The sequence below is a fragment of the Pseudophryne corroboree genome, chromosome 11 (assembly GCF_028390025.1).
Source record: "Pseudophryne corroboree isolate aPseCor3 chromosome 11, aPseCor3.hap2, whole genome shotgun sequence".
NCBI classification, from domain to species: domain Eukaryota; kingdom Metazoa; phylum Chordata; class Amphibia; order Anura; family Myobatrachidae; genus Pseudophryne; species Pseudophryne corroboree.
The window spans coordinates 233,777,074-233,802,197 of record NC_086454.1 but is presented as its reverse complement, the minus strand read 5'-3'; the positions used below and the strand labels follow the sequence as shown (position 1 = coordinate 233,802,197).

At 47.1% G+C, this 25,124-nt stretch overlaps 1 protein-coding gene and 1 long non-coding RNA gene across 4 annotated transcripts in view; one reads left to right on the top strand and one right to left on the bottom strand.

The window, feature by feature from the left end:
* ZDHHC1 (zinc finger DHHC-type containing 1) overlaps positions 1 to 25,124 on the bottom strand; it is a 122,859-nt gene that overhangs the window by 4,757 nt on the left and 92,978 nt on the right. For all 3 annotated transcript variants that reach the window (XM_063945297.1, XM_063945295.1, XM_063945296.1), the window contains 2 exons: positions 24,153 to 24,243; positions 3,132 to 3,237 (listed from right to left, as the gene is read on the bottom strand). In XM_063945297.1, coding sequence (XP_063801367.1) covers positions 3,132 to 3,237; positions 24,153 to 24,243 — 197 coding nt within the window. The remainder of the gene's footprint in view (positions 1 to 3,131; positions 3,238 to 24,152; positions 24,244 to 25,124) is intronic.
* Positions 1 to 25,124, top strand: part of LOC134969378 (uncharacterized) — a 57,024-nt gene that overhangs the window by 28,234 nt on the left and 3,666 nt on the right. The window contains exon 2 of the long non-coding RNA XR_010189464.1: positions 24,174 to 24,284. This is a non-coding gene — a long non-coding RNA (uncharacterized LOC134969378). The remainder of the gene's footprint in view (positions 1 to 24,173; positions 24,285 to 25,124) is intronic.

Below are 25,124 nucleotides of genomic sequence, written 5' to 3'. Positions count from 1 at the left end.
ACCTCGCCTTTATAAGGAGATCGTCCAAGTACGGGATAATTAAAACTTCCTTTCTCGAAGGAGTATAATCATTTCTGCCATTACCTTGGTAAAGACCCTCGGTGCCGTGGACAGTCCAAACGGCAGTGTTTGGAATTGGTAATGGCAATCCTGTACCACAAATCTGAGGTACTCCTGGTGAGGATGGTAAATGGGGACATGTAGGTAAGCCTCCTTGATGTCCAGGGATACCATGTAATCCCCCTCCTCCAGGCTTGCAATAATCGCCCTGAGCGATTCCATCTTGAACTTGAATTTTTTTATGTATGTGTTCAAGGATTTCAAATATAAAATGGGTCTCACCGAACCGTCCGGTTTCGGTACCACAAACAGTGTGGAATAGTAACCCCGTCCTTGTTGAAGTAGGGGCACCTTGACTATCACCTGCTGGGAATACAGCTTGTGAATTGCCTCTAGCACAGTCTCCCTGCCTGAGGGAGTTGTCGGCAAGGCAGATTTGAGGAAACGGCGGGGGGGAGACGCCTCGAATTCCAGCTTGTACCCCTGAGATACTACTTGAAGGATCTAGGGATCCACCTGTGAGCGAGCCCACTGATCGCTGAAATTTTTGAGGCGGCCCCCCACCGTACCTGGCTACGCCTGTGGAGCCCCCCCCGTCATGCGGTGGACTCAGAGGAAGCGGGGGAAGAATTTTGATTCTGGGAACTGGCTGACTGGTGCAGCTTTTTCCCTCTTCCCTCGTTTTACACGCTTGCATTTCTGAAGCCGAAAGGACTGTACCTGATAATACAGTGCTTTCTGAGGCTGTGAGGAAACCTGAGGTAAAAAAAATTTCTTCCCAGCTGTTGCTGTGGATACGAAGTCCCAGAGACCATCCCCAAACAATTCCTCACCCTTATAAGGCTCTATGTGCCTTTTAAAGTCAGCATCACCTGTCCAGTGTCGGGTCTCTAATAATCTCCTGACCGAATGGACAGTGCATTAATTCTGGATGCCAGCCGGCAAAATATCCCTCTGTGCATCCCTCATATATAAGACGACGTCTTATGTTCGCAAAATAGTATCCCTGTTTGACAGGGTTACTGACCACGCTGCAGCAGCACTATCTGCAGGTCTCAGTCTAGTACCTGAGTGTGTAAATACAGACTTCAGGATAGCCTCCTGCTTTTTATCAGCAGGTACCTTCAAAGTGGCCGTATCCTAAGACGGCAGTGCCACCTTTTTTGACAAACGTGTGAGCGCCTTATCCACCCTAGGGGATATCTCCCAGCGTAACTTATCCTCTGGCGGGAAAGGGTACGCCATCAGTAACTTTTTAGAAATTACCAGTTTCTTATCGGGGGAACCCACGCTTTTTCACACTTCATTCACTCATTTGATGGGGGAACAAAACACTGCCTGCTTTTTCTCCCCAAACATAAAACCCTTTTTTAGTGGTACTTGGGTTAATGTCAGAAAAGTGTAACACATTTTTTTTTATTGCCGGGATCATGTAACGGATGTTCCTAGTGGATTGTGTATATGTCTCAACCTCGTCGACACTGGAGTCAGACTCCGTGTCGACATTTGTGTCTGCCATCTGAGGTAACGGGCGTTTTTTGAGTCCCTGATGGCCTTTGAGACGCCTGGGCAGGCGCGGGCTGAGAAGCCGGCTGTCCCACAGCTGTTACGTCATCCAGCCTTTTATGTAAGGAGTTGACACTGTCGGTTAATACCTTCCACCTATCCATCCACTCTGGTGTCGGCCCCACAGGGGGCGACATCACATTTATCGGCATCTGCTCCGCCTCCACATAAGTCTCCTCATCAAACATGTCGACACAGCCGTACCGACACACCGCACACACACAGGGAATGCTCTGACTGAGGACAGGACCCCACACAGCCCTTTGGGGAGACAGAGAGAGAGTATGCCAGCACACACCAGAGCGCTATATAATGTAGGGATTAACACTATTACTGAGTGAATTTTCCCCAATAGCTGCTTGTATAAACAATATTGCGCCTAAATTTAGTGCCCCCCCTCTCTTTTTAACCCTTTGAGCCTGGAAACTACAGGGGAGAGCCTGGGGAGCTGTCTTCCAGCTGCACTGTGAAGAGAAAATGGCGCCCAGTGTGCTGAGGGAGATAGCTCCGCCCCTTTTTCGCGGACTTTTCTCCCGCTTTTTTATGGATTCTGACAGGGGTAATTATCACATATATAGCCTCTGGGGCTATATATTGTGATTATATTGCCAGCCAAGGTGTTTTTATTGCTGCTCAGGGCGCCCCCCCCCAGCGCCCTGCACCCTCAGTGACCGGAGTGTGAAGTGTGTATGAGGAGCAATGGCGCACAGCTGCAGTGCTGTGCGCTACCTTGGTGAAGACTGAAGTCTTCTGCCGCCGATTTTCCGGACCATCTTCATGCTTCTGGCTCTGTAAGGGGGACGGCGGCGCGGCTCCGGGAACGAACACCAAGGACGGGTCCTGCGGTCGATCCCTCTGGAGCTAATGGTGTCCAGTAGCCTAAGAAGCCCAAGCTAGCTGCAAGCAGGTAGGTTCGCTTCTTCTCCCCTTAGTCCCTCGCTGCAGTGAGCCTGTTGCCAGCAGGTCTCACTGTAAAATAAAAAACCTAATTATATACTTTCTTTCCAGAAGCTCAGGAGAGCCCCTTGTGTGCATCCAACCTCGGCCGGGCACAAAATCTAACTGAGGCTTGGAGGAGGGTCATAGTGGGAGGAGCCAGTGCACACCAGGTGACCTGAAAGCTTTCTTTAGTTGTGCCCAGTCTCCTGCGGAGCCGCTATTCCCCATGGTCCTTTCGGAGTTCCCAGCATCCACTAGGACGTCAGAGAAATATAAAATCATAATATTAAAACAACAATAATAATAATAATAATAATACAAATTAAAAACGTCTGTAATGCCCCATATGGATGGACAGGTACACATGTTGACCGGAGCACTAAGTGATACTCTGTGCCCATATTACACAAATATAGTCTTAAACCAGAGATTCCCAAACCACACACACCTCTACATAATTTTTCCATGTGGCCAGCTACTTTGCCGTCACACTCCTGCCATCCAGCTACTTTGCCGTCACACTCCTGCCATCCTCCTACAATTCACATTTACAATAACACGCTCACCATTTTCTCCATGAGACGGCAGAAGCACGCGGTGGCCAGGTCCATCACCTCCATCTTTGTTTGTGTCTTCCGGTGAGATTTTGTTGCTTTTTTTCCTTTTCTTCTTCTGTTGGGGAATGATACATAATGATGATAATCCATGTATTGCTCACAGTCAGATGTCACCCTGACACTACTATTTAGGATGGTGGAGAAACAATGTTAAGTCAATATTACTTTGTCTAGGCAATGGTGTGCCATACTTACCGTTGTGGCTGAACATGAGGCTGCACTACTGAGAATGGGCCAGGGCCAGGGCACAATATGGCAATTCAGGTGCACTATGATGGGCACACTGTGCATGTGCCGCCCTCCCCCTGTGTATACTCAGAAGAGCAGAGTTGTGGCTCTTGGAATGGTGAGTAGAACGCACTGCAATCACCCTTGCACATGCTGGTATATAGATGAAGACTGGTACAAACTCTAAAGAAGTGGGTTTGGGAACAACGCACTATGGGGGTCATTCCGAACCGATCGCACTTCTTCGCAGCCGTGTGATCGGGTCAGAACTGCGGACGCATTGCGCAGGCGCGTTGTTGCCCGACGACAGGCAGCATTGCCGCGAACGAAGAAAGCATTCGCAGCGGCAACTGCAAGAAGATTGACAGGAGGAAGGCGTTCCGGGGCGTCAAATTACCGTTTTCTGGGAGTAGTGCGGCGAACGCAGGCGTGTCCAGGCGTTTGGAGGGCGGATGTCTGACGTCAATTCCGAGACCTGCATCGCTGGATCGATCGCATAGGGTAAGTAACTGTTACCCTGGTCTACTTCTACACAAAACTTTTTTTTGCATAGCAGGGCTGCACAAGCGTTCGCAGCCTTGCTATGCAAAAAAGCCCTCCCCCATATGCGGCATCTAGTTGATCACACGGGCAGCAAAAAGTTGCTACGTGTAATCAACTCGGAATGACCCCCTATATCTGAACCACCACCGAACAGAAAACATAAAGCCTTTTCGCTCTTTCCACTGAGCACAGCTGTCTATGGCCGGTGCCCTTACTAGGCTGATATGGTAGAGACAATGTATTCCTTTAACAACAAAGATATTTGTACCATAATATAAAAAATAAAAATAATTAGCTGCCATAAGATACTTTTATAACCAAATGTTCCAGGATCATTCTCATTTTCCTATCACAGAGCGAGGGACTAGATATGAAAAAGGGACATTTGTATATGGACAAGGTCATAGTTTATGGCTCGGTGTGGGACAAAGCTGCACAGGGGGGACATAAATAGACGTTATGGTAAGAACTTACCGTTGATAACGTAATTTCTCTTATGACCACAGGTTATCCACAGGATAACATTGGGATATGACGGAGCGACAGCGGAAATGGCACCAAACGGTCACAAGCTTTCTGGCCTCCCAGGATGCATCAGGGCTTCACCATATAATCCCGTCCACTGACTCAGTCAAATCAGTTCTTTCCACAGCGATTAGGCAGGAGCATCAGGTAGAAACCTATTTAGGCGATAAGAACACACATGCACACCCTTCCATACAAGAGGGAAGAGTTTTAGTGATTGTCAAGATCCTCAAATCAGGTGCGTCAGGGTGGGACCCCTGTGGATACCTGTGGACATAAGAGAAATTACGTTATCAACGGTAAGTTCTTACCATAACGTCTATTTCTCTGGCTGGGTCAACAGGTTATCCACAGGATTACATTGGGATTCCCAAAGCCAGTTTTAGTGGTGGGGACACTCCTGATTACACAGGAGGACCTTTCGCCCGAAGTCTGCGTCATGAGAGGCAAAAGTATCCAAGGCATAATGTCTGATGAATGTGTTTATGGAAGACCATGTGGCTGCCTTACAAATCTGTTCTGCTGAAGCACCCTGTTGTGCTGCCCATGAAGGACCTACGTGTAGAGTGAGCAGAGACATTAGCCGGAGTAGGGAGATCTGCATGAGAATAAGCTTCTGATATTACCATTCAGAGCCATCTTGCCAGTGTCTGTTTACTAGCAGGCCATCCTCTTCTATGAAATCCGTAGAGGATGAAGAGAGAATCTGTTTTTCTGATGGCACTAGTACGATCTATGTAGATTCTTAATGCTCGGACTACGTCCAGCGACGCTTCTCCCGCAGAAAGTCCCGATACCTGAAAAGCTGGGACTACAATCTCTTCATTAAGGTGAAACTTTGAAACCACCCTCGGAAGATAACCAGATCTAGTTCTGAGAACTGCTCTGTCTGCAAAAAAACTTAGGAAAGGAGACTTACACGACAGCTCTCCTAAATCTGATACTCTTCTAGCTGAGGCCATTGCCAGTAGAAAAAGTAATTTAGCCGTTAACCATTTAAGATCCGCTCTCTTAAGTGGTTCAAACGGAGGTCCCTGGAGGAATTTAAGAACTAAATTCAAATCCCAGGGAGCTGCAGGAGGAACAAATGGAGGTTGAATATGTACAACTCCCTGAAAGAAAGTACGTACATCCTGTAAATCAGCAATCTTTCGCTGAAACCATACAGTTAACGCTGATACTTGAACTCTCAAGGAAGCTACTTTCAAAACCTTTATCCAATCCTGCTTGAAGGAAATCCAAAATCCTGGATATTTTGAAAGATCTTGGATTTAAACTTTTTTCAGTACACCAATGAATATAGGCTTGCCATATTCTATGATACACACGAGCTGAAGAAGGCTTTCTTGCTCTAAGCATAGTTTGGATTACTTGTTTTGAAAATCCTCTAGCTTCTAAGATAGAGGTTTCAACAGCCACGCCATCAAAGACAGACAATCCAGATGACTGTGACAACAAGGACCCTGCATTAGCAGATCTGGACGTTGAGGGAGCAGTATTGGTGCTTCCACGGACATTCTCAGTAGATCTGTGTACCAATGCCTTCTTGGCCAAGCTGGAGCTATTAGAATTATTGCTCCCTTTGCTTGCTTTATTTTTCTCACTACTCTGGGTAACAGAGATATTGGAGGGAACAGATACGCCAGATGAAATTTCCATTCTACTGACAGTGCATCTACAAGGACCGCTCCGGGATCCTTTGTTCTCGATCCGTACCTCAGAACTTTGTTGTTTAGACGAGACGCCATGAGGTATATTTCCGGTAGACCCCATCTGTTCACTATTGTCTGAAACACTTCTGGGTGTAATGCCCATTCGGTTTCCTGAATGGTGTGTCGACTGAGAAAATCCGCCTCCCAGTTCAGTACACCCGAGACAAACACTGCCGACAATGCAGGGAGATGGAGTTCTGCCTATCTCAAAATGGGAGTTACTTCCTCCATCAATCTTTTGCTGTGAGTTCCTCCTTGATGATTGAGGTACGCAACTGCTGTCGCATTGTCTGAGCGAATCTGGACCGGTCTTCCTTGCAGACTGTCCTTTGCCTGAACTAGAGCCATATAAATGGCCCTTATTTCCAACAGATTTATTGGCAGGCGACATTCCCTTACGGTCCATCTTCCCTGGAACCAAAGGCTTCCGAGTACCGAACCCCAGCCTTGCAGACTGGCATCTGTTGTCAGAACTTGCCATTCTTTTATCCAAAAGGGTCTCCCCTTGTTTAAATGGTCTGTCAGTAGCCACCACGCTAGAGACCTTTTTACGTTTACTGGAAACTTTATCATCTGCTTTTTTATCGTCTGACGATTTCCGTTCCATTTGGTCAGAATAAGGTGCTGTAAAGGTCTGGAGTGGAATTGCGCATATTCCACCATGTCGAAGGTTGATACCATCAGACCCAACAGTCACATTGCTGCATGGACTGACATTGTCTGGGTGTGCAACGCTTCCTGAGTCATGACCTGCACCTTGACTATCTTTTTCTCTGGTAAGAAAACTTTTTGTAGTTCTGAATCCAATATGACCACCAAATGAACCATCCACTGTGACGGATTCAGAGACGACTTTTCCCAATTTATGAGCCACCCGTGTCTCTGTAAACAAACTATTGTCTGTTGAAGATAGCTCAAAAGTAACTCCTGCGAATGTGCTAGGATTAACAGGTCGTCGAGGTATGGGAATATTCTTATCCCCTGCTTGCGGAGATAAGCTGCCATAACCACCATAATTTTGGTAAACACCCTGGGTGCTGTTGCTAGCCCAAAGGGCAAGGATTGGAACTGAAAATGTTCCTGAAGGATGGCAAACCTGAGGTAGCACTGATGAGACCGTGCTATAGGCACATGTAGGTAAGCATCCTGTACATCCAGAGATACCATGTAATCTCCCGGTTCCATAGCCAACATTATGGAGTGTAATGTCTCCATGTGGAACCTTGGGATCCAAATGTATTTGTTTAACATTTTCAGATTGAGAATTGGTCGAAATGACCCATTTGGCTTCTGGATCAGAAATAGATTGGAGTAAAACCCCTGTCCCCTTTGTGATGGAGGTACTGGGACAATCACACCTGACTGCAGTAATTTTTGGACTGCTTCTTGCAGGGCATTGGTGCAAAAGAGACGGCCTGGTGCAAAAAAAATCTTTGAGGAGGCTGCTTCCTGAATGGGAACCCATACCCCTGAGATACCACCTTCTGCACCCAAGCATCTGTTGTCAACTATTGCCATATGTGTGCAAAATGAAGGAGTCGCCCCCCAACCCTGGAATCCTCCAGGCGGAGGCCCGTCTCTTCAAGCTGATGGTTTCTGTTCAGGCTTGGAAGCTGGCTTTCTACTAGCCCATTGCTTCCTACCCCTGGCCGATCTATTGGACTGGGGTTGCTTAGACTCCTCTTTAGCTTTCGCTTTGCCTTGCCATCGAAATGGGCGAAACTTTGAACCCTTAGACTTAGGGTTATAACTAGCCGGAAATCTGACCTTCTTTGATTCAGCCTCTGATTCTAGAATATCAGACAATTGTTTTCAAAACAATGTATTACCAATGAAAGGCAATGCTTCCAATTCTTTCTTGGATTACGCATCTGCTTTCCAGGTACGTAGCCAAACTGCTCTACGAGCGGCTATTGTCAAGGCTGAAGCTTTAGAAGCAATTGTACCCATATCAATTGCTGCTTCTTCCAAGTATTGGGCAGATTGTCTTAAACGGCTTAAATGATACTCTTGCTCCCTGTTAGGAGAAGAGAGGCCATTCTCTAGTTCCTCTATCCATTCGCCCATTGCCTTTGCGATCCAGGCCGAAGCCATAGCAGGTCTTACCACTGCTCCTACGAGAGAAAATATATTTTTCAAGAAGCTATCTACCCTTCTGTTTGTGACATCATTTAGTGAGGTAGATGACAGTGGTAAAGCAGATTTATGCACAAGTCGCAGTACATGTGCATCTACTTTTGGAGGAACTTCTCTTTTCGAACAATCCGCAGCTGGAAATGGATAAGATTTTACTTACCGGTAAATCTATTTCTCGTAGTCCGTAGTGGATGCTGGGGACACCATAAGGACCATGGGGATAGACTGGCTCCGCAGGAGACATGGGCACTTTAAGAAAGAACTGAACTCTGGGTGTGCACTGGCTCCTCCCTCTATGCCCCTCCTACAGACCTCAGTTAGAGAAACTGTGCCCAGAGGAGATGGACACTACGAGGAAAGGATTTTGATAATCTAAGGGCAAGATTCATACCAGCCACACCAATCACACTGTATAACTTGTGATAAACTACCCAGTTAACAGTATGAACAAACAATATAGTCTCGGCCAAACCGATGAAACTACAACATAACCCTTATGTAAGCAATAACTATATACAAGTCTTGCAGAAGAAGTCCGCACTTGGGACGGGCGCCCAGCATCCTCTACGGACTACGAGAAATAGATTTACCGGTAAGTAAAATCTTATTTTCTCTAACGTCCTAGAGGATGCTGGGGACTCCGTAAGGACCATGGGGATTATACCAAAGCTCCCAAACGGGCGGGAGAGTGCGGATGACTCTGCAGCACCGAATTGAGCAAACAGGAGGTCCTCCTCAGCCAGGGTATCAAACTTATAGAACTATGCAAAGGTATTTGATCCCGACCAAGTAGCAGCTCGGCACAGCTGTAGTGCCGAGACCCCTCGGGCAGCCGCCCAAGAAGAGCCCACCTTCCTAGTGGAATGGGCCTTAACCGATTTAGGTAACGGCAATCCTGCCGTGGAATGCGCCTGCTGAATCGTGTTACAGATCCAGCGAGCAATAGCCTGCTTTGAAGCAGGGCCGCCAACCTTGTTGGCTGCATACAGGACAAACAGAGCTTCTGTTTTTCAGATCCTAGCTGTTCTGGCCACGTAAATTTTCAAAGCCCTGACCACATCAAGGGACTCGGAATCCTCCAAGTCACACGTAGCCACAGGCACGACAATAGGTTGGTTCATATGAAAGGATGAGACCACCTTAGGCAGGAATTGAGGACGGGTCCTCAATTTCGCTCTATCCACATGGAAAATCAGATAGGGGCTTTTAGGTAATAAAGCCGCCAATTCCGCAACTCGCCTAACCGAAGCCAAGGCTAACAACATGACCACCTTCCAGGTGAGATATTTCAACTCCACTGTCTTAAGTGGTTCAAACCAATGTGACTCAAGGAACCGTAACACCACGTTAAGGTCCCAAGGCGCCACAGGCGGTACAAAAGGCGGCTGAATATGCAGTACTCCCTTCACAAACTTTTGTACTTCAGGAAGAGAAGCCAATTCTTTTTGGAAGAAAATGGATAAGGTCGAAATTTGAACCTTTATCGGTCCTAATTTCAGACCCAAGTTCACTCCAGTTTGAAGGAAGTGAAGCAGACGGCCCAAAAGGAATTCCTCCGTAGGAGCATTCCTGGCCTCACACCAGGAAACATATTTTCGCCATATTCGGTGATAATGTTTCGATGTCACTTCCTTCCTAGCCTTAATTAGGGTAGGAATAACCTTCTCCGGAATACCCTTTTCCGCTAGGATCCCGCGTTCAACCGCCATGCCGTCAAACGCAGCCGCGGTAAGTCTTGGAACAGACAGGGTCCCTGCTGCAGTAGGTCCTGTCTTAGAGGAAGAGGCCACGGATACTCTGTGAGCATTTCCTGCAGATCTGGATACCAGGTCCTCCGTGGCCAATCTGGAACAATGAGAATTGTTCTCACTCCTCTTTTTCTTATTATCCTCAACACCTTGAGTATGAGAGGAAGAGGAGTAAACACATAGACCGACTGGAACACCCACGGTGTCACTAGGGCATCCACAGCTACTGCCTGAGGGTCTCTTGACCTGGCGCAATAACTCTGCGGCTTTGTGTTGAGGCGGGACGCCATCATGTCTATCAGTGGCAGTCTCCACCGAATTGCAATCTGTGCTAAGACTTCTTGATGAAGGCCCCACTCTCCAGGACGTAGGTCGTGTCCGCTGAGGAAGTCTGCTTCCCAGTCGTCCACTCTCGGAATGAACACTGCTGACAGTGCACTTACATGATTCTCCGCCCAGCGAAGAATTCTGGTGGCTTCCGCCATCGCCACTCTGCTCCTTGTGCCGCCTTGGCGGTTTACATGAGCTACTGCGGTGACGTTGTCTGACTGGGTCAGAACCGGTTGGTCGAGAAGAAGGGTCTCCCCCTGACGTAGGGCGTTGTATATGGCCCTTAGTTTCAAGATGTGAAGACAAGTCTCTTGACTTGACCAAAGACCTTGGAAATTTTATTTTTCCCTGTGTGACTGCTCCCCAACCTCGGAGGCTCGCGTCCGTGGTCACCAGGATCCAGTCCTGAATGCCAAACATGCTGCCCTATAGAAGGTGAGCACCCTGCAGCCACCACAGGAGAGATACCTTGGCCCTGGGGGAGAGGTTGATCAACTGATGAATCTGTAGATGTGACCCGGACCACTTGTCCAGTAGGTCCCATTTGAAAGTCCTCGCATGGAACCTGCCGAAGGGAATGATTTTCCCCGGACTCGGGTGCAGTGATGCCCTGACACCTGTTTTGGTTTCAACAAGTTCCTGACCAGAGTCATGAGTTCCCGGGCCTTCTCTATCTGAAGGTAAACCCCTTTCTGGTCCGTATCCAGAATCATACCCAAGAAGGGCAGACTAGTCATAGGAACCAACTGTGACTTCGGGATATTGAGAATACAGCCGTGTTGCTGTGTCACCTTCAGCGAAATTGACACACTGTTCAACAACTGCTCTTTTGATCTCGCCCTTATAGGAGATCGTATAGGAGATCGTCCAGGTATGGGATAACTGTGACTCCTTGCTTGCGTAGGAGCACCATTATTTCCGCCAATTACCCTGAAATTGGTAATGACCATACTGTACCGCAATTCTCAGGTACGCCTGATGGGGTGGATAAATGGGAACATGAAGGTATGCAGCCTTTATGTCTAGATACACCATCAAATCCCCCCTTTCCAGGCTGGCCATGATCGCTGAACGATTCCACTTTAAATTTGAACCATTGCCAGTATAGGTTCCAAGATTTTAATTTTAAATAGGTCTGACCGAACCGTACGGATTCGGGACTACAGCCAAGGTTGAGTAATATCCCCTTCCTTGTTGCAGGAGGGGAACCTTGAGCACCACCTGTTGGAGATACAATGTGTGAATTGTATTCAATATAATCTCCCCTTCTGGGGGAGAAGCCGGTAGGTCCGATAAGGAAAACCGGCGAGGAGGCACCTATCGAATTCCTTTGTAACCCTGAGAACAATTTTTATTGCCCCGGGATCCACCTGTGAGTGAACTCAGATGTGGCTGAAGAGTCGAAGACGTGCTTCCCCTGGGACGGACTCCCTTAGCGGAGCTCCCGCGTCATGCGGTGGATGTAGTAGAGGCCGGGGAAGACTTCTGTTCCTGGGAACTAGTTGTGCCCCGTGTCCTTACCTCTGGTAAGAAAGGACACTCCTCATACTTTCTTGTTATTCTGCGACCGAAAGGACTGCATTTGATAATGTCGTGCTTTCTTAGACTGTGAGGGAATATAAGGCAAAAGATCAGAATTACCAGCTATAGCTGTGGAGACCAGGTCCGAGAGCCCTTCTCCACACAATTCCTCAGCCTTGTAAGGTAAATCCTCCATATGCCTCTTTTAGTCGGCATCACCTGTCCATTGCATGTTCCACAGGACACGTCTAGCAGAAATCGACATAGCGTTGACCCTAGAACCCAGTAGACTAACATCTCTTTGGGCATGTCTTATATATATATATATATATATATATATATATATAAGACATCTTATATATATATATATATATATATATATATATATACTAGGGACAATAACATGGCATCCTTATTTAGGGTTCCAATCTCAGCTAAGGTATCTGTCCACGCTGCTACAGCGCTATAAACCCATGCCGACACAGTCGCCGGTCTGAGTAGTGTACCAGAATGTGTGTAAATGGACTTCAAAGTACTTTTAGTGCATGCTATCTGCAGGATCCCTGAGGATAGCTGTTAAGTCAGCGCTACCTTTTTGGGTAAACGTGTCAATGCCTTGTACACCCTAGGGGAAGATTCCCATCGTATCCTGGCCCCATTAGGGAAAGGATACTCCCTGAGAATTCTTTTTGGGAAGCTGCAGCTTCTTGTCTGGAGATTCCCGCTCTTTTTCTTCATGAGAGGGGGGGGGAATTTACCTCAGCTTTCTTCCCCTTAAACCTGTGTACCCTTGTGTCAGGGACAGATGAGTCATCAGTGATATGCAAAACATCTTTTATTACAATAATCATACAGTGAATACTTTTCTGCCAGTCTTGGCTGTACTTTGCATTATCGTAGTCGACACTGGAGTCAGACTCCGTGTCGATATCAGTGTCTATTATTTTGGATAGTGAGCGTTGTGAGACTCTGAAGGTCTCTGTGACATAGGGACAGACATGGGTAGATTCCCTGTCTGTTCTCTAATCTTTTGTAATAAATTCATCTTAGCACTTAATTTCACATATCCAATCAGGTGTCGGCGTTGTCGACGGAGACACCACACACACACACATGTGCTCCATCTCTTCCTTAGGAGAGCCTTTTACCGCAGACATGTCGACACACGTACCGACACACTCCACACACACAGGGAATCTCTTATCTGAAGACAGGTTCCCCATTAGGCCCTTTGGAGAGACAGAGAGAGAGTATGCCAGCACACACCCCAGCGCTATATGACCCAGGAAAAAACACAGAATGTTTACCCAGTAGCGCTGCTGTAATGTATAATCGCCAAATATGTGCCGCCCCCCCCCCCCCCCCCTACTTTAAAACCCTCTTTCACCGTGTGTCAAGCAGGGGAGTGTCCGGGGAGCTTCCTCTCAGCGGTGCTGTGGAGAGAAAATGGCGCTGGTGAGTGCTGAGGGAGAAGCCCCGCCCCCTCGGCGGCGGGCTTCTGTCCCGCACAAACTTACTAAAATATGGCGGGGGCTCTTTTATATACATGTACAGTGCCTACCTGTACATGTATATAGTCTTTTGCCATAAGAGAGGTGTTTATATTGCTGCCCAGGGCGCCCCCCCTGCGCCCTGCACCCTTACAGTGACCGGAGTGTGTGAGGTGTGTGGAGCAATGACGCACAGCTGCAGTGCTGTGCGTTACCTCAGTGAAGCTCTGAAGGCTTCTGCCGCCTGAGACGTCTTCTGACTTCGTTTCTTCTGGCTCTGTGAGGAGAACGGCGGCGCGGCTCTGGGAGTGAACGCCCAGGACGAACCTGTGTTCACCCCCTCTGGAGCTAATGGTGTCCAGTAGCCGAGGAAGCAGAGCCTATCATTTAAGTAGGTCTGCTCCTCTCTCCTCAGTCCCTCGATGCAGAGAGCCTGTTGCCAGCAGTGCTCCCTGTAAAAAGAGAAAAAATCCTAACAAAAATGCTTTCTAAGCAGGAAGCTCAGGAGAGCTCCCTACAGTGCACCCATTCTCCTCTGGGCACCGTGCAAAACTGAGGTCTGGAGGAGGGGCATAGAGGGAGGAGCCAGTGCACACCCAGAGTTCAGTTCTTTCTTAAAGTGCCCATGTCTCCTGTGGAGCCCGTCTATCCCCATGGTCCTTACGGAGTCCCCAGCATCCTCTAGGACGTTAGAGAAAATAAGAATCCCATCTTTTCAGTATCTTATACTTTTTACTGGGCGTCGCCCAAGATTCTTCCATCAATTCCGTCAGCTCATCTGACGCTGGGAATTCAGTTTTCACTGATTTTGTTCGTTTAAACACAGGTGCTTTAGACTTTGACACTGTTTTGGCTGGCTCTTCCAAAGAGAGGACAGCCTTCACAGCATCAATAAGTTCAGCTACATCCTCTGAACTAAAACTCTGCAACTGATCATCATACAGTATATTCAAATACTCAGTATCATCATCTGTTGTATCATCTTGTGTAGTCTGCCACATAGACGCATCTGCCTTAGTCTTACCTGTCCCTTGGTTACTTGTAGAGGCTACTGGAACCAAGCCGTAGGAAGGGAGCTGCATGTATGGGTTAATAGTGTAACCTAACCCCTGGGGTGGTGCTACCGGAGTTAACCTGTCCGCTATTGAAGACAAAGTCTTTGCGAACATATTCCATGGTGGCTCCGTTGGTGAGTGAACCAAATCCTGTTTTTTACTTTGCTGAAAAGCAAAACAGTTCGCACACAACCCCTCATAAGCGACCAACTGGTTCATACCAATTAACCCTGTCTTACCAGACAAGCATGTTAGGGATGTAGGAGTGCCTGAGAAATTCTCCTCGTCACTTTTGCCGCTCACAGACATGGTAATATTCTGTTTATGACTACACAATTTTGTGACTGAAAATCACCTATATATGGATATATAGAAGTGAGATCAATCTGACCACAACCGTGCACCTGATTTGAGGGTCAGAACAGGACTGACGACATAAAAAAGTCAGCACACATACTAGTAGTCAGTCACATGTTAAAGCATTAGACATTGTCATATGAGAATACAACCCCCATAACAACTTAAAAACAGAAGTACAATTTTCCTACTTACTTGTAACTGTCTTTTTTTCAAACATAACATGCAGAAACAACAGTAATATACAGGTCTCATATGCAATATGTACTAAAATTAACAATTCATACTAACAAGTAGAGAGAATTTTTAGTACTGTATAACCCTTCCTCCATAGAGTGGGATACAGGGAGACTCACCACACTTCCATATCCAAACAAATACGCTTGCAAGACACTGAGTGGATTCAGACGCTACTGGTGTACACTGCCATTTTGATAACTGATGCAAGACACAGACGCTCACTAACGGACACGGACGCTCAGTGAAATGCCACGTGTATGCAGATGCTAAGGCCTGCGACTCGGCCCAGCAATCTCTAGTGTACACAACCGCTGCGTCTAAGCTGCAACCGAGTACCCTCGTGGTAGCGTCTGAGACAGAAGTGAGGTCATTCAGTTCATGGACGGGAGACGCGCAGAAACTGGTCATGAACTTGGGGGAGGGGCGGCCAGCAAAGCATCTGATTCCCCCCGTTGACAAACTTTAAAAATCGCGGCCTCAACCTAGTCCTGGCGCCTATGATCCCTAGAGCGTAGCGCTGTCGCACCAGAGAGTGTTCGGCGCATCAACACACTGTTTGTAGTCTCCACCAATACAGTGTAGCTGTGTCCGGACCCCCCTAGTAAGAGGAAATCCATAGACTTACCTTCCCCCCATGCTCCGGCCACAGCCTGGTTACGTCTGCTGGACCTGCTAGAACATCAGACACAGACGCCCGTCGAGACAGCACTGTACCGCGAAGGTAAGCGTTGTTGCGACCCGGTGGGGAGTTGTTGGAGCGACTCTGTCCCGTATGCGTTTAAGACGCTGTTAAGAAAAGTTGCTAAAAAAAAACATAGTAAGACTATAAAAATAACATGATAAAAGCTTCAGGCTGCTTTATTAACAGCAGCCCTGTGACCATGGTCTGGCTCCTGCCGCACCAAACAAAAAACTGATTTGACTGAGTCAGTGGGCGGGATTATATGGTGAAGCCCCGATGCATCCTGGGAGGCCAGAAAGCTCGTGACCGTTTGGTGCCATTTCCACTGTCGCTCCGGCATAACCCAATGTTATCCTGTGGATAACCTGTGAACCAGCCAGAGAAATGACAGAATCTCTTACCAAGGGATATTTCTAGTGTACATGAACATTATATAAAACTAGTGACGTTACATTGGCACACTCTCAGTATTGTCCCAGATAATTATCCAGTACAGGATAAACTACTTTGTCTTTTGACATTTGGTATCAAAGAAGATCTATTGTGTAGCCTCTAAATCTTAGAGGAAAGCGCTTACACCATTGTTCTCCATTAGCATCACTTATAATGTCTACCATTCTTCGTAGGAACCCTTTTCCTGCTCTTTTCATTTAGCTAGAACTAACTAGACATTTCTGATATAAGAAAAAAAAAAGTACTCACTGGGGAAGGCCGATCGGATTAGTCTATGGTAAGTAAATATCAAATGTAACTTTTACTAGTAGTTTACTAAAAACTGGTCAATGAAGTGTATACCAAAATGGGTCATTCAGCAGAACACCACGGACAAACAATACACATACAGGTTGAGTATCCCATATCCAAATATTCCGAAAATACGGAATATTCCGAAATACGGGCTTTTTTGAGTGAGACTGCGATAGTGAAACCTTTGTTTTTTGATGGCTCAATATACACAAACTTTGTTTAATACACAAAGTTATTAAAAATATTGTATTAAATGACCTTCAGGCTGTGTGTATAAGGTGTATATGAAAGATAAATGAATTGTGTGCTTAGATTTAGGTCCCATCACCATGATATCTCATTATGGTATGCAATTATTCCAAAATACGGAAAAATCCGATATCCAAAATGCCTCTGGTCCCAAGCATTTTGGATAAGGGATACTCAACCTGTATACAGTAGAACAAAAAGACATATAGGTGGTCATTCCAAGTTGATCGCTAGCTGCATTCGTTCGCTGTGCAGCGATGAGGCAAAAAATCAGCACTTCTGCGCATGCGTATGCGGCGCAATGCGCACACGCGTCGCATAATTGCAACGAACAATGTAGTTTCACACAAGGTCTAGCGAAACTTTTCAGTCGCACTGCTGGCCGCAGAGTGATTGACATGAAGTGGGCGTTTCTGAGTGTCAACTGACCGTTTTCAGGGAGTGTTCAGAAAAACGCAGCGTGCCAGGCTGGGCAAACGCAGGGCGTATTCGTGACATCAAAACAGGAACTGAACAGTCTGAAGTGATCGCAAGCGCTGAGTAGGTAAATCTGCACAAAAAAAGTTTGCCACCGCTCTGCGATCCTTTCGTTCGCACTTCTGCTAAGCTAAAATACACTCCCACTGGGAGGCGGCATAGCGTTTGCACGGCTGCTAAAAACTGCTAGCGAGTGAACAACTTGGAATGACCACCATAGTTGTGTTGCGGAAAACTCCACACAAGTGGGCGAAACATACACCTACCGGTAAATCCTTTTCTCTTAGTCCGTAGAGGATGCTGGGGACTCCAAAAGGACCATGGGGTATAGACGGGATCCGCAGGAGACATGGGCACTTTAAGACTTTAAATGGGTGTGAACTGGCTCCTCCCTCTATGCCCTCCTCCAGACCTCAGTTATAGGAACTGTGCCCACGGAGACGGACATTTCTATTAAATGGATTTTTGTTAAACTAAGGGTGAGATACATACCAGCTCACACCACAACACACTGTACAACATGGCTTTTAACTAAATACCAATTTACGGCATGAACCAAAATCAGCAACAGGCTGACCTTAACCGAAACACAACTTTCGTGTAACATAAACAATAACTATTAACAAGTACTGCAGATAGTGTCCGCACTGGGACGGGCGCCCAGCATCCTCTACGGACTAAGAGAAAAGGATTTACCGGTAGGTATTAAAATCCTATTTTATCATACGTCCTAGAGGATGCTGGGGACTCCAAAAGGACCATGGGGTTTATACCAAAGCTCCAGACCGGGCTGAGAGTGCAGACGACTCTGCAGCACCAATTGAGCAAACATGAGGTCCTCATCAGCCAGGGTATCAAACTTGTAGAACTTAGCAAAAAAGTGTTTGAACCCGACCAAGTAGCTGCTCGGCAAAGCTGAACCGCCGAGACTTCACGGGCAGCCGCTTAAGATGAGCCCACCTTCCTGGTAGAATGGGCCTTCACCGACTTCAGTAACGGCAATCCAGCCGTAGAATGAGCATGCCGAATCGTATTACAGATCCAGCGTGCAATAGTCTGCTTAGAAGCAGGAGCCCCAAGTTTGTTGGAAGCATACAGGATAAACAGAGCCTCCGTTTTCCTAATACGAGCCGTTCTGGCTACATAAATTTGCAAAGCTCTGACTACATCGAGAGACTTTGAATCAGCCAAGGCTTCAGCAGCCACAGGCACCACAATAGGTTGGTTCATGTGAAACGAAGAAACCACCTTTGGCAGAAATTGTTGACGAGTTCTCAATTCCGCTCTATCCACATGGAAGATCAAATACGGGCTCTTGTGAGACAAAGCCACTAATTCCGACACCCGCCTTGCGGACGCCAAGGCCAAAAGCATGACCACTTTCCAAGTGAGAAATTTCAACTCAACCTTCTGTAAAGGTTCAAACCAATGTGACTGAAGGAACTGCAACACCACGTTAAAGGTCCCACGGTGCCACGGTGGAGGTTGGATGTGCAGCACACCTTTCACGAAAGTCTGAACTTCTGGACGGGAGGCCAATTCTTTTTGAAAGAAGATTGATAAGGCCGATATCTGCACTTTAATGGAGCCTAACTTTAGGCCAGCATCCACACCTGCTTGCAAAAAATGGAGAAACGACCCAGCTGAAATTCTTCCGTAGGAGCCTTCTTGGATTCACACCAAGACACATATTTTCTCCAAATACGGTGATAATGCTTCGCCGTTACTTCCTTTCTAGCTTTAAGCAGAGTGGGGATGACTTCACCGGGAATACCCTTCCGAGCTAGGATTTGGCGTTCAACCGCCACGGCGTCAAACGCAACCGCGGTAAGTCTTGGAACACGCACGACCCTTGCTGTAACAGGTCCTCTCTTAGAGGAAGAGGCCAGGGAACTCCTATGAGTAATTCCTGAAGATCCAGATACCAGGCCCTCCGTGGCCAATCTGGAACAATGAGTATCGCCTGAACCCTTGTTCTTCTTACGATCCTTATCACCTTTGGAATGAGTGGAAGTGGAGGGAACACATATACCGACTGAAACACTCACAGTGTCACCAGAGCATCCACTGCACTGGCTTGAGGGTCCCTTAACCTGGAACAATATCTCTGAAGCTTCTTGTTGAGGCGAGACGCCATCATGTCTATTTGAGGAATTCCCCAATGACTTGTCCCTACTGCAAAGACCTCTTGATGTTGACCCCACTCTCCTGGATGGAGATCGTGTCTGCTGAGGAAGTTGTCCACGCCCGGAATGAAGACCGCTGACAGAGCGCTTGCATGTTTTTCCGCCCAGCGGAGAACTTTTGTGGCCTCCGCCATCGCCGCTCTGCTCTTTGTTCCACCCTGGCGGTTTATGTAAGCCACTGCTGTTATGTTGTCCAACTGAATCAGGACGGGTAGACCGCGAAGAAGATGTTCCGCTTGTAGAAGGCCGTTGTAGATGGCTCTTAATTCCAGAATGTTTATGTGCAGACAAGCTTCCTGGCTTGACCATTTTCCCTGGAAATATTCCCCCTCTGTGACTGCTCTCCAGCCTCGGAGACTTGCATCCGTGGTCACCAGGACCCAATCCTGGATCCCGAACCTGAGTCCCTCTAGGAGGTGAGAACTTTGGAGCCACCACAGGAGAGATACTCTGGTCCTGGAAGATAGGCTTATTTTCTGGTGCATGTGTAGGTGAGACCCGGACCACTTGTCCAACAGGTCCCACTGAAACACCCTGGCATGGAACCTGCCAAACGGAATGGCTTCGTAGGCCGCCACCATCTTCCCCAGCACCCGAGTGCATTGATGAATCGACACTCTTGCCGGTTTCAGAATCTCCTTGACCATGTTCTGGATTTCCAGAGCTTTTTCTACTGGGAGAAACACTCTCTGCAGTTCCATGTCCAGGACCATGCCTAAGAATGACAGCCGTGTTGTCGGAATCAACTGTGACTTTGGCAAATTTAGGAGCCAACCATGTTGTTGCAGGACTGTCAGGGAGAGCGCAACGTTTCTTAGTAACAGCTCCTTTGATCTCGCCTTTATCAGGAGATCGTCCAAGTACGTGATAATTGTGACACCCTGCTTGCGCAGGAGCACCATCATTTCCGCCATTACCTTGATGAAAATCCTCAAAGCCATGGAAAGACCAAACGGCAACGTCTGAAATTGGTAATGACAATCCTGAACAGCAAACCTCAGGTAAGCTTGATGTGGAGGATATATTGGGACATGTAAGTAAGCATCTTTGATGTCGACTGACGCCATAAAATCCCCCCCTTCCAGACTGGAGATCACTGCTCGGAGAGATTCCATCTTGAATTTGAATCTTTTCAGATATAAATTGAGGGATTTTAAGTTCAGAATCGGTCTGACCGAGCCATCCGGCTTCGGGACCACGAACAGACTTGAATAAAAACCTTCTCCCCGTTGTGACGGGGGTACCGTGACAATGACTTGATGTTGACACAGCTTTTGTATCGCAGCGCATACTATATCCCTTTCTGGAAGAGAAGCTGGCAAGGCCGATTTGAAAAATCGGTGAGGGGGCACGTCTTGAAATTCCAGTTTGTACCCTTGGGTCACTATTTCTAGTACCCAAGGATCTAGGGCCGAGCGAGCCCAGACTTGACTGAAGAGTTGAAGACGTGCCCCCACCGGTGCCGACTCCAGCAGCGGAGCCCCAGCGTCATGCAGTGGTTTTGGTAGAAGCCGGGGAGGACTTCTGCTCTTGGGAGCTTGCCACAGCCGGCAACCTTTTTCCCCTTCCCCTACCTCTAGCAGCAAGGAAGGAGGAGCCTCGTCCTTTTTTGAATTTATTAGACCGAAAGGACTGCATCTGATAATGGGGCGTTTTCTTTTGTTGAGCAGGGACATAAGGTAGAAAAGAAGAAGACTTACCCGCGGTAGCTGTAGATACCAGGTCCGCGAGGCCCTCACCAAACAAAACACCGCCCTTATATGGCAGAGACTCCATAGCCTTCTTAGAGTCAGCATCACCATCCCACTGATGAGTCCATAATGCTCTTCTAGCCGAGACCGCCATGGCATTGGCCCTTGATCCCAAGAGGCCAATATCTCTCGCAGCCTCCCTGAGGTAGACTGCAGCATCCCTGATATGACCCAGTGTCAAAAGCACGCAATCCCTATCCAGGGTGTCTAATTCAGATGACAAGTTATGGGCCCACTTTTCAATCGCACTACTCACCCATGCCGATGCCACGGCAGGTCTGAGCAGCGTACCTGTAGTGATATAAATAGATTTCAAGGTAGTTTCCTGCTTACGATCCGCAGGATCCTTTAGGGCTGCCGTGTCAGGGGACGGAAGCGCCACCTTCTTGGATAATCGTGCTAGAGCTTTGTCCACAGAGGGCGTTGACTACCACTTTTTCCTGACCTCAGAGGGAAACGGATATGCCATAAGAATCCTCTTGGGAATAAGTAACTTTTTGTCAGGAATTTCCCAGGCCTTTTCAAAAAGAGTGTTCAGCTCATGAGAGGGAGGAAACGTTACCTCAGGTTTCTTTCCCTTAAACATATAGACTCTAGTATCAGGAACAGCCGGGTCTTCCGTGATATGTAACACGTCTTTAATTGCCACAATCATGTACTGAATGCTCTTAACCAGTTTAGGATTCAATCTGGCATCACTATAGTCGACACTGGAATCCGAATCAGTGTCGGTATCTGTGTCTGCTATTTGGGTAAACGACCGTTTCTGTGACCCTGAGGGAGTCTGCATTTGGGATAAAGCATCTTTCATTGATTGTCTCCATGTTTGGTTCTGAGCCTCATATTTATATATATATATATATATATATATATATATATATATATATATAACACCCCAGACCTGTCAGCGCTTTTTATAATAATAAATCAACACCAAACTTTGCTGTGCCCCCCTCCGTTTAGCACCCTGTTACTTGTGACAGAAGTGTAGGAGGCCAGGACCAGCGTCTCTGCAGCACACTGTGAAGAGAAAAATGGAGCTGATTAGAGCTGGGAGGACCAAGCCCCGTCCCCTGAATGGCGCACTTATGTCCCGCTATTTCTTTATACTGGCGGGGGTCTGTATACAGTGCCTAAGCACTGTATATTACTTCTGCCAGGCTGTACTTGAGGTAATATTGCTGCCCAGGGCACCCCCCCTGCGCCCTGCACCCATGTAGTGCCGCTTGTGTGTGGGAGCAATGGCTGCGCGATACCTCTGATACTGAAGTCTTCTGCCGTCTTTACTGAAGTCTTCTGTACTTCGGTTACTCACCTGGCTTCTTTCTTCTGGCTCTGTGAGGGGGACGACGGCGCGGCTCCGGGAACGAGCAGCTAGGCTATACCAAGTGATCAGACCCTCTGGAGCTAATGGTGTCCAGTAGCCTAAGAAGCAGAGCCTTTAACTCACAGAAGTAGGTCTGCTTCTCTCCCCTCAGTCCCATGAAGAAGGGAGCCTGTTGCCAGCAGTGCTCCCTGAAAATAATAAACCTAAAGTCTTTTTCAGAGAAACTCAGGAGAGCTCCCCTGTTGTGTGTCCAGTCTCTCTGGGCATAGAATCTAACTGGAGGAGGGGCATAGAGGGAGGAGCCAGTTCACACCCATTTAAAGTCTTAAAGTGCCCATGTCTCCTGCGGATCCCGTCTATACCTCATGGTCCTTTTGGAGTCCCCAGCATCCTCTAGGACGTATGAGAAAATCAGTGTGTGGGGATTACACACCGATTAATAACAGCAATTCTCACACAGCTTGAAAATTAAAAGAGGTATATCATCAGTACTTGCTCAAAAATGGGTATGTGTACCCTAATGGGTTAATGATGGTCTTGAATGGCAATTCAATGGTAGGTAATACGACAAGGTGTAATATCATGATTCACTAGACGCTCCACCTGTCACATCGATTATACTACCCTTTCTTTAAGATGCATTCATTATATGCTGTATATAATAATTCACCACGATGGGCCCACTATTACCCCTTTCACACCGCACAAATAATCCGGCATCGACCCGACACGGGTCGGTGTGCAGTGTGAAAGGGCCATGGTCGAATTCCCGGGTCGCCTGACCCGGTAATTCAACCCGGGAATAAAGCAGTGTTATTCCCAGGTTCAATACCGGGTCAGTGGCAGCGTGAACGGGTTCCCGGGTCGATGCGAGCCGGGAACCATTCACTAGATAGGGAGAGGCGGCGCAGAGATGAGCTCATCCCCCAGCGCCGGCTCCGCCCCCCCCCGCCGCTATGGCAACCGTCAGGAAGCCAACAGTTAGGATCCAATGCCAGATCCCACGCCGGAAGGACCCGTTTCCAATTTCCGGGTAGATCCAGCATTGGTGGTGCGAAATGGGTATCATTGATGCTTCCTGCTACCGCTAAACAATAATGGAAGGCGGCCTTATTACAAATTATGTAACTCTTCATCTGACATATCAATCACTATTCTGCCTGTCTCATACACCTGTCCTTCTTGACGGACACAATTCTGAAGAGTCAAGAGGCATCTTTTGAAATACACAACTTCCTTCCTCTGACATATTATTAATCACGCCTATCTGAATAAGGTAACATAGTAACATAGTTGGTGAGGTTGAAAAAGGACCAGTAGTCCATCGAGTTCAACCTGAATTATATACTATTCTGGATTAAAGGCTATATCCTCGTATATCTTTTTCCGTTAGAGATTTATCGAAACCATTTTTAAACGCATTGACTGAGTCATAGACATAGATGCATCTGAACAGTGGATGGTGCCACAGGACTTCTGGTTACAGTAAGCGCAAAAATTGAGACTGCATTACTTAGTGACTCGAAATCAAGCCTGTTATACGCTATTAAATAAAAAAGGTTATAATGTGATCTAAGTGCTGCTGTTGTGGAATGGTCATTCAGACTGCGATCGAGTATAATGGATATTAGGGATACAACAAAGACGTTCTGTGTTGAATAATTACCTTCTTTGGCTTCTTCTGCAGAGCTGGTGACATTTTACAGTCAGTTTCGTGGTCCCCATTTACACTGGCTGCATTCATGGGCAATGGAGAGCTACAAAACAAACACCGATAGATCGGCATCCTCAATGAAAGGTATGTGTGCCACGGGTGTGGTATGTTAGATAGAATAGACTTAGGTCGACCACTATTGGTCGACAATAAGTAGGTCGACATGGGTTCTAGGTCGACATGCTTTTTTTTACATTTTTTGGGTGTAGTTTTCTTCGTAGAGTGACGGGGAACCCCAATTAGTGCACCGTATACCCTTGCATGGCGAGCGTTCGGGCACAGTGCCTCGCTCCGCTAGCGCTGCACTCGGCACAGGTTACTGTTCCCAATTGTAGTCCACGTGGATCGTAAAGTATGAAAAAGTTCACAAAATGAAAAAGAAAAAATGTGAAAAACTCAAGTCGACCTTTTGTCATGTCGACCTAGTACATGTTGACCTAGAGACCCTGCCGACCTAGAAACCATGTCGACCTACTTACTGTCGACCAATAGTGGTCGACCTAGACACTGTCAACCTAGAGACCGGATCCCGTGTGCCACAGTAGTGCAACGGTATATCCCCATTTCTGCAATAACCACATCACATGACAATAAAAGCAACATTTATGAGTTTCGTACAAAAATACACCTTTCAAAGCACAGGCAACTCCACTGGCTATAATATACAATGACAACACAGTAAATAACAATATGCAGTTCTGTCAGATACAAACACCCAAAAATATTAAAGCTAAAAGAAAAGCATACAATAGATAGTGTTACAGTATATGCATTTAAGAATCAGAAAGACTCTTGGATCTGTGCTGCAGATTACATACATACTTAAGATTGTGGGGGATATCCAATTAGCCCCGGTAATTTACGGAATGCATTTATTCACTAAATAAATTCACTGTACTAAGTAATAATTGTAGAGCAAAATCC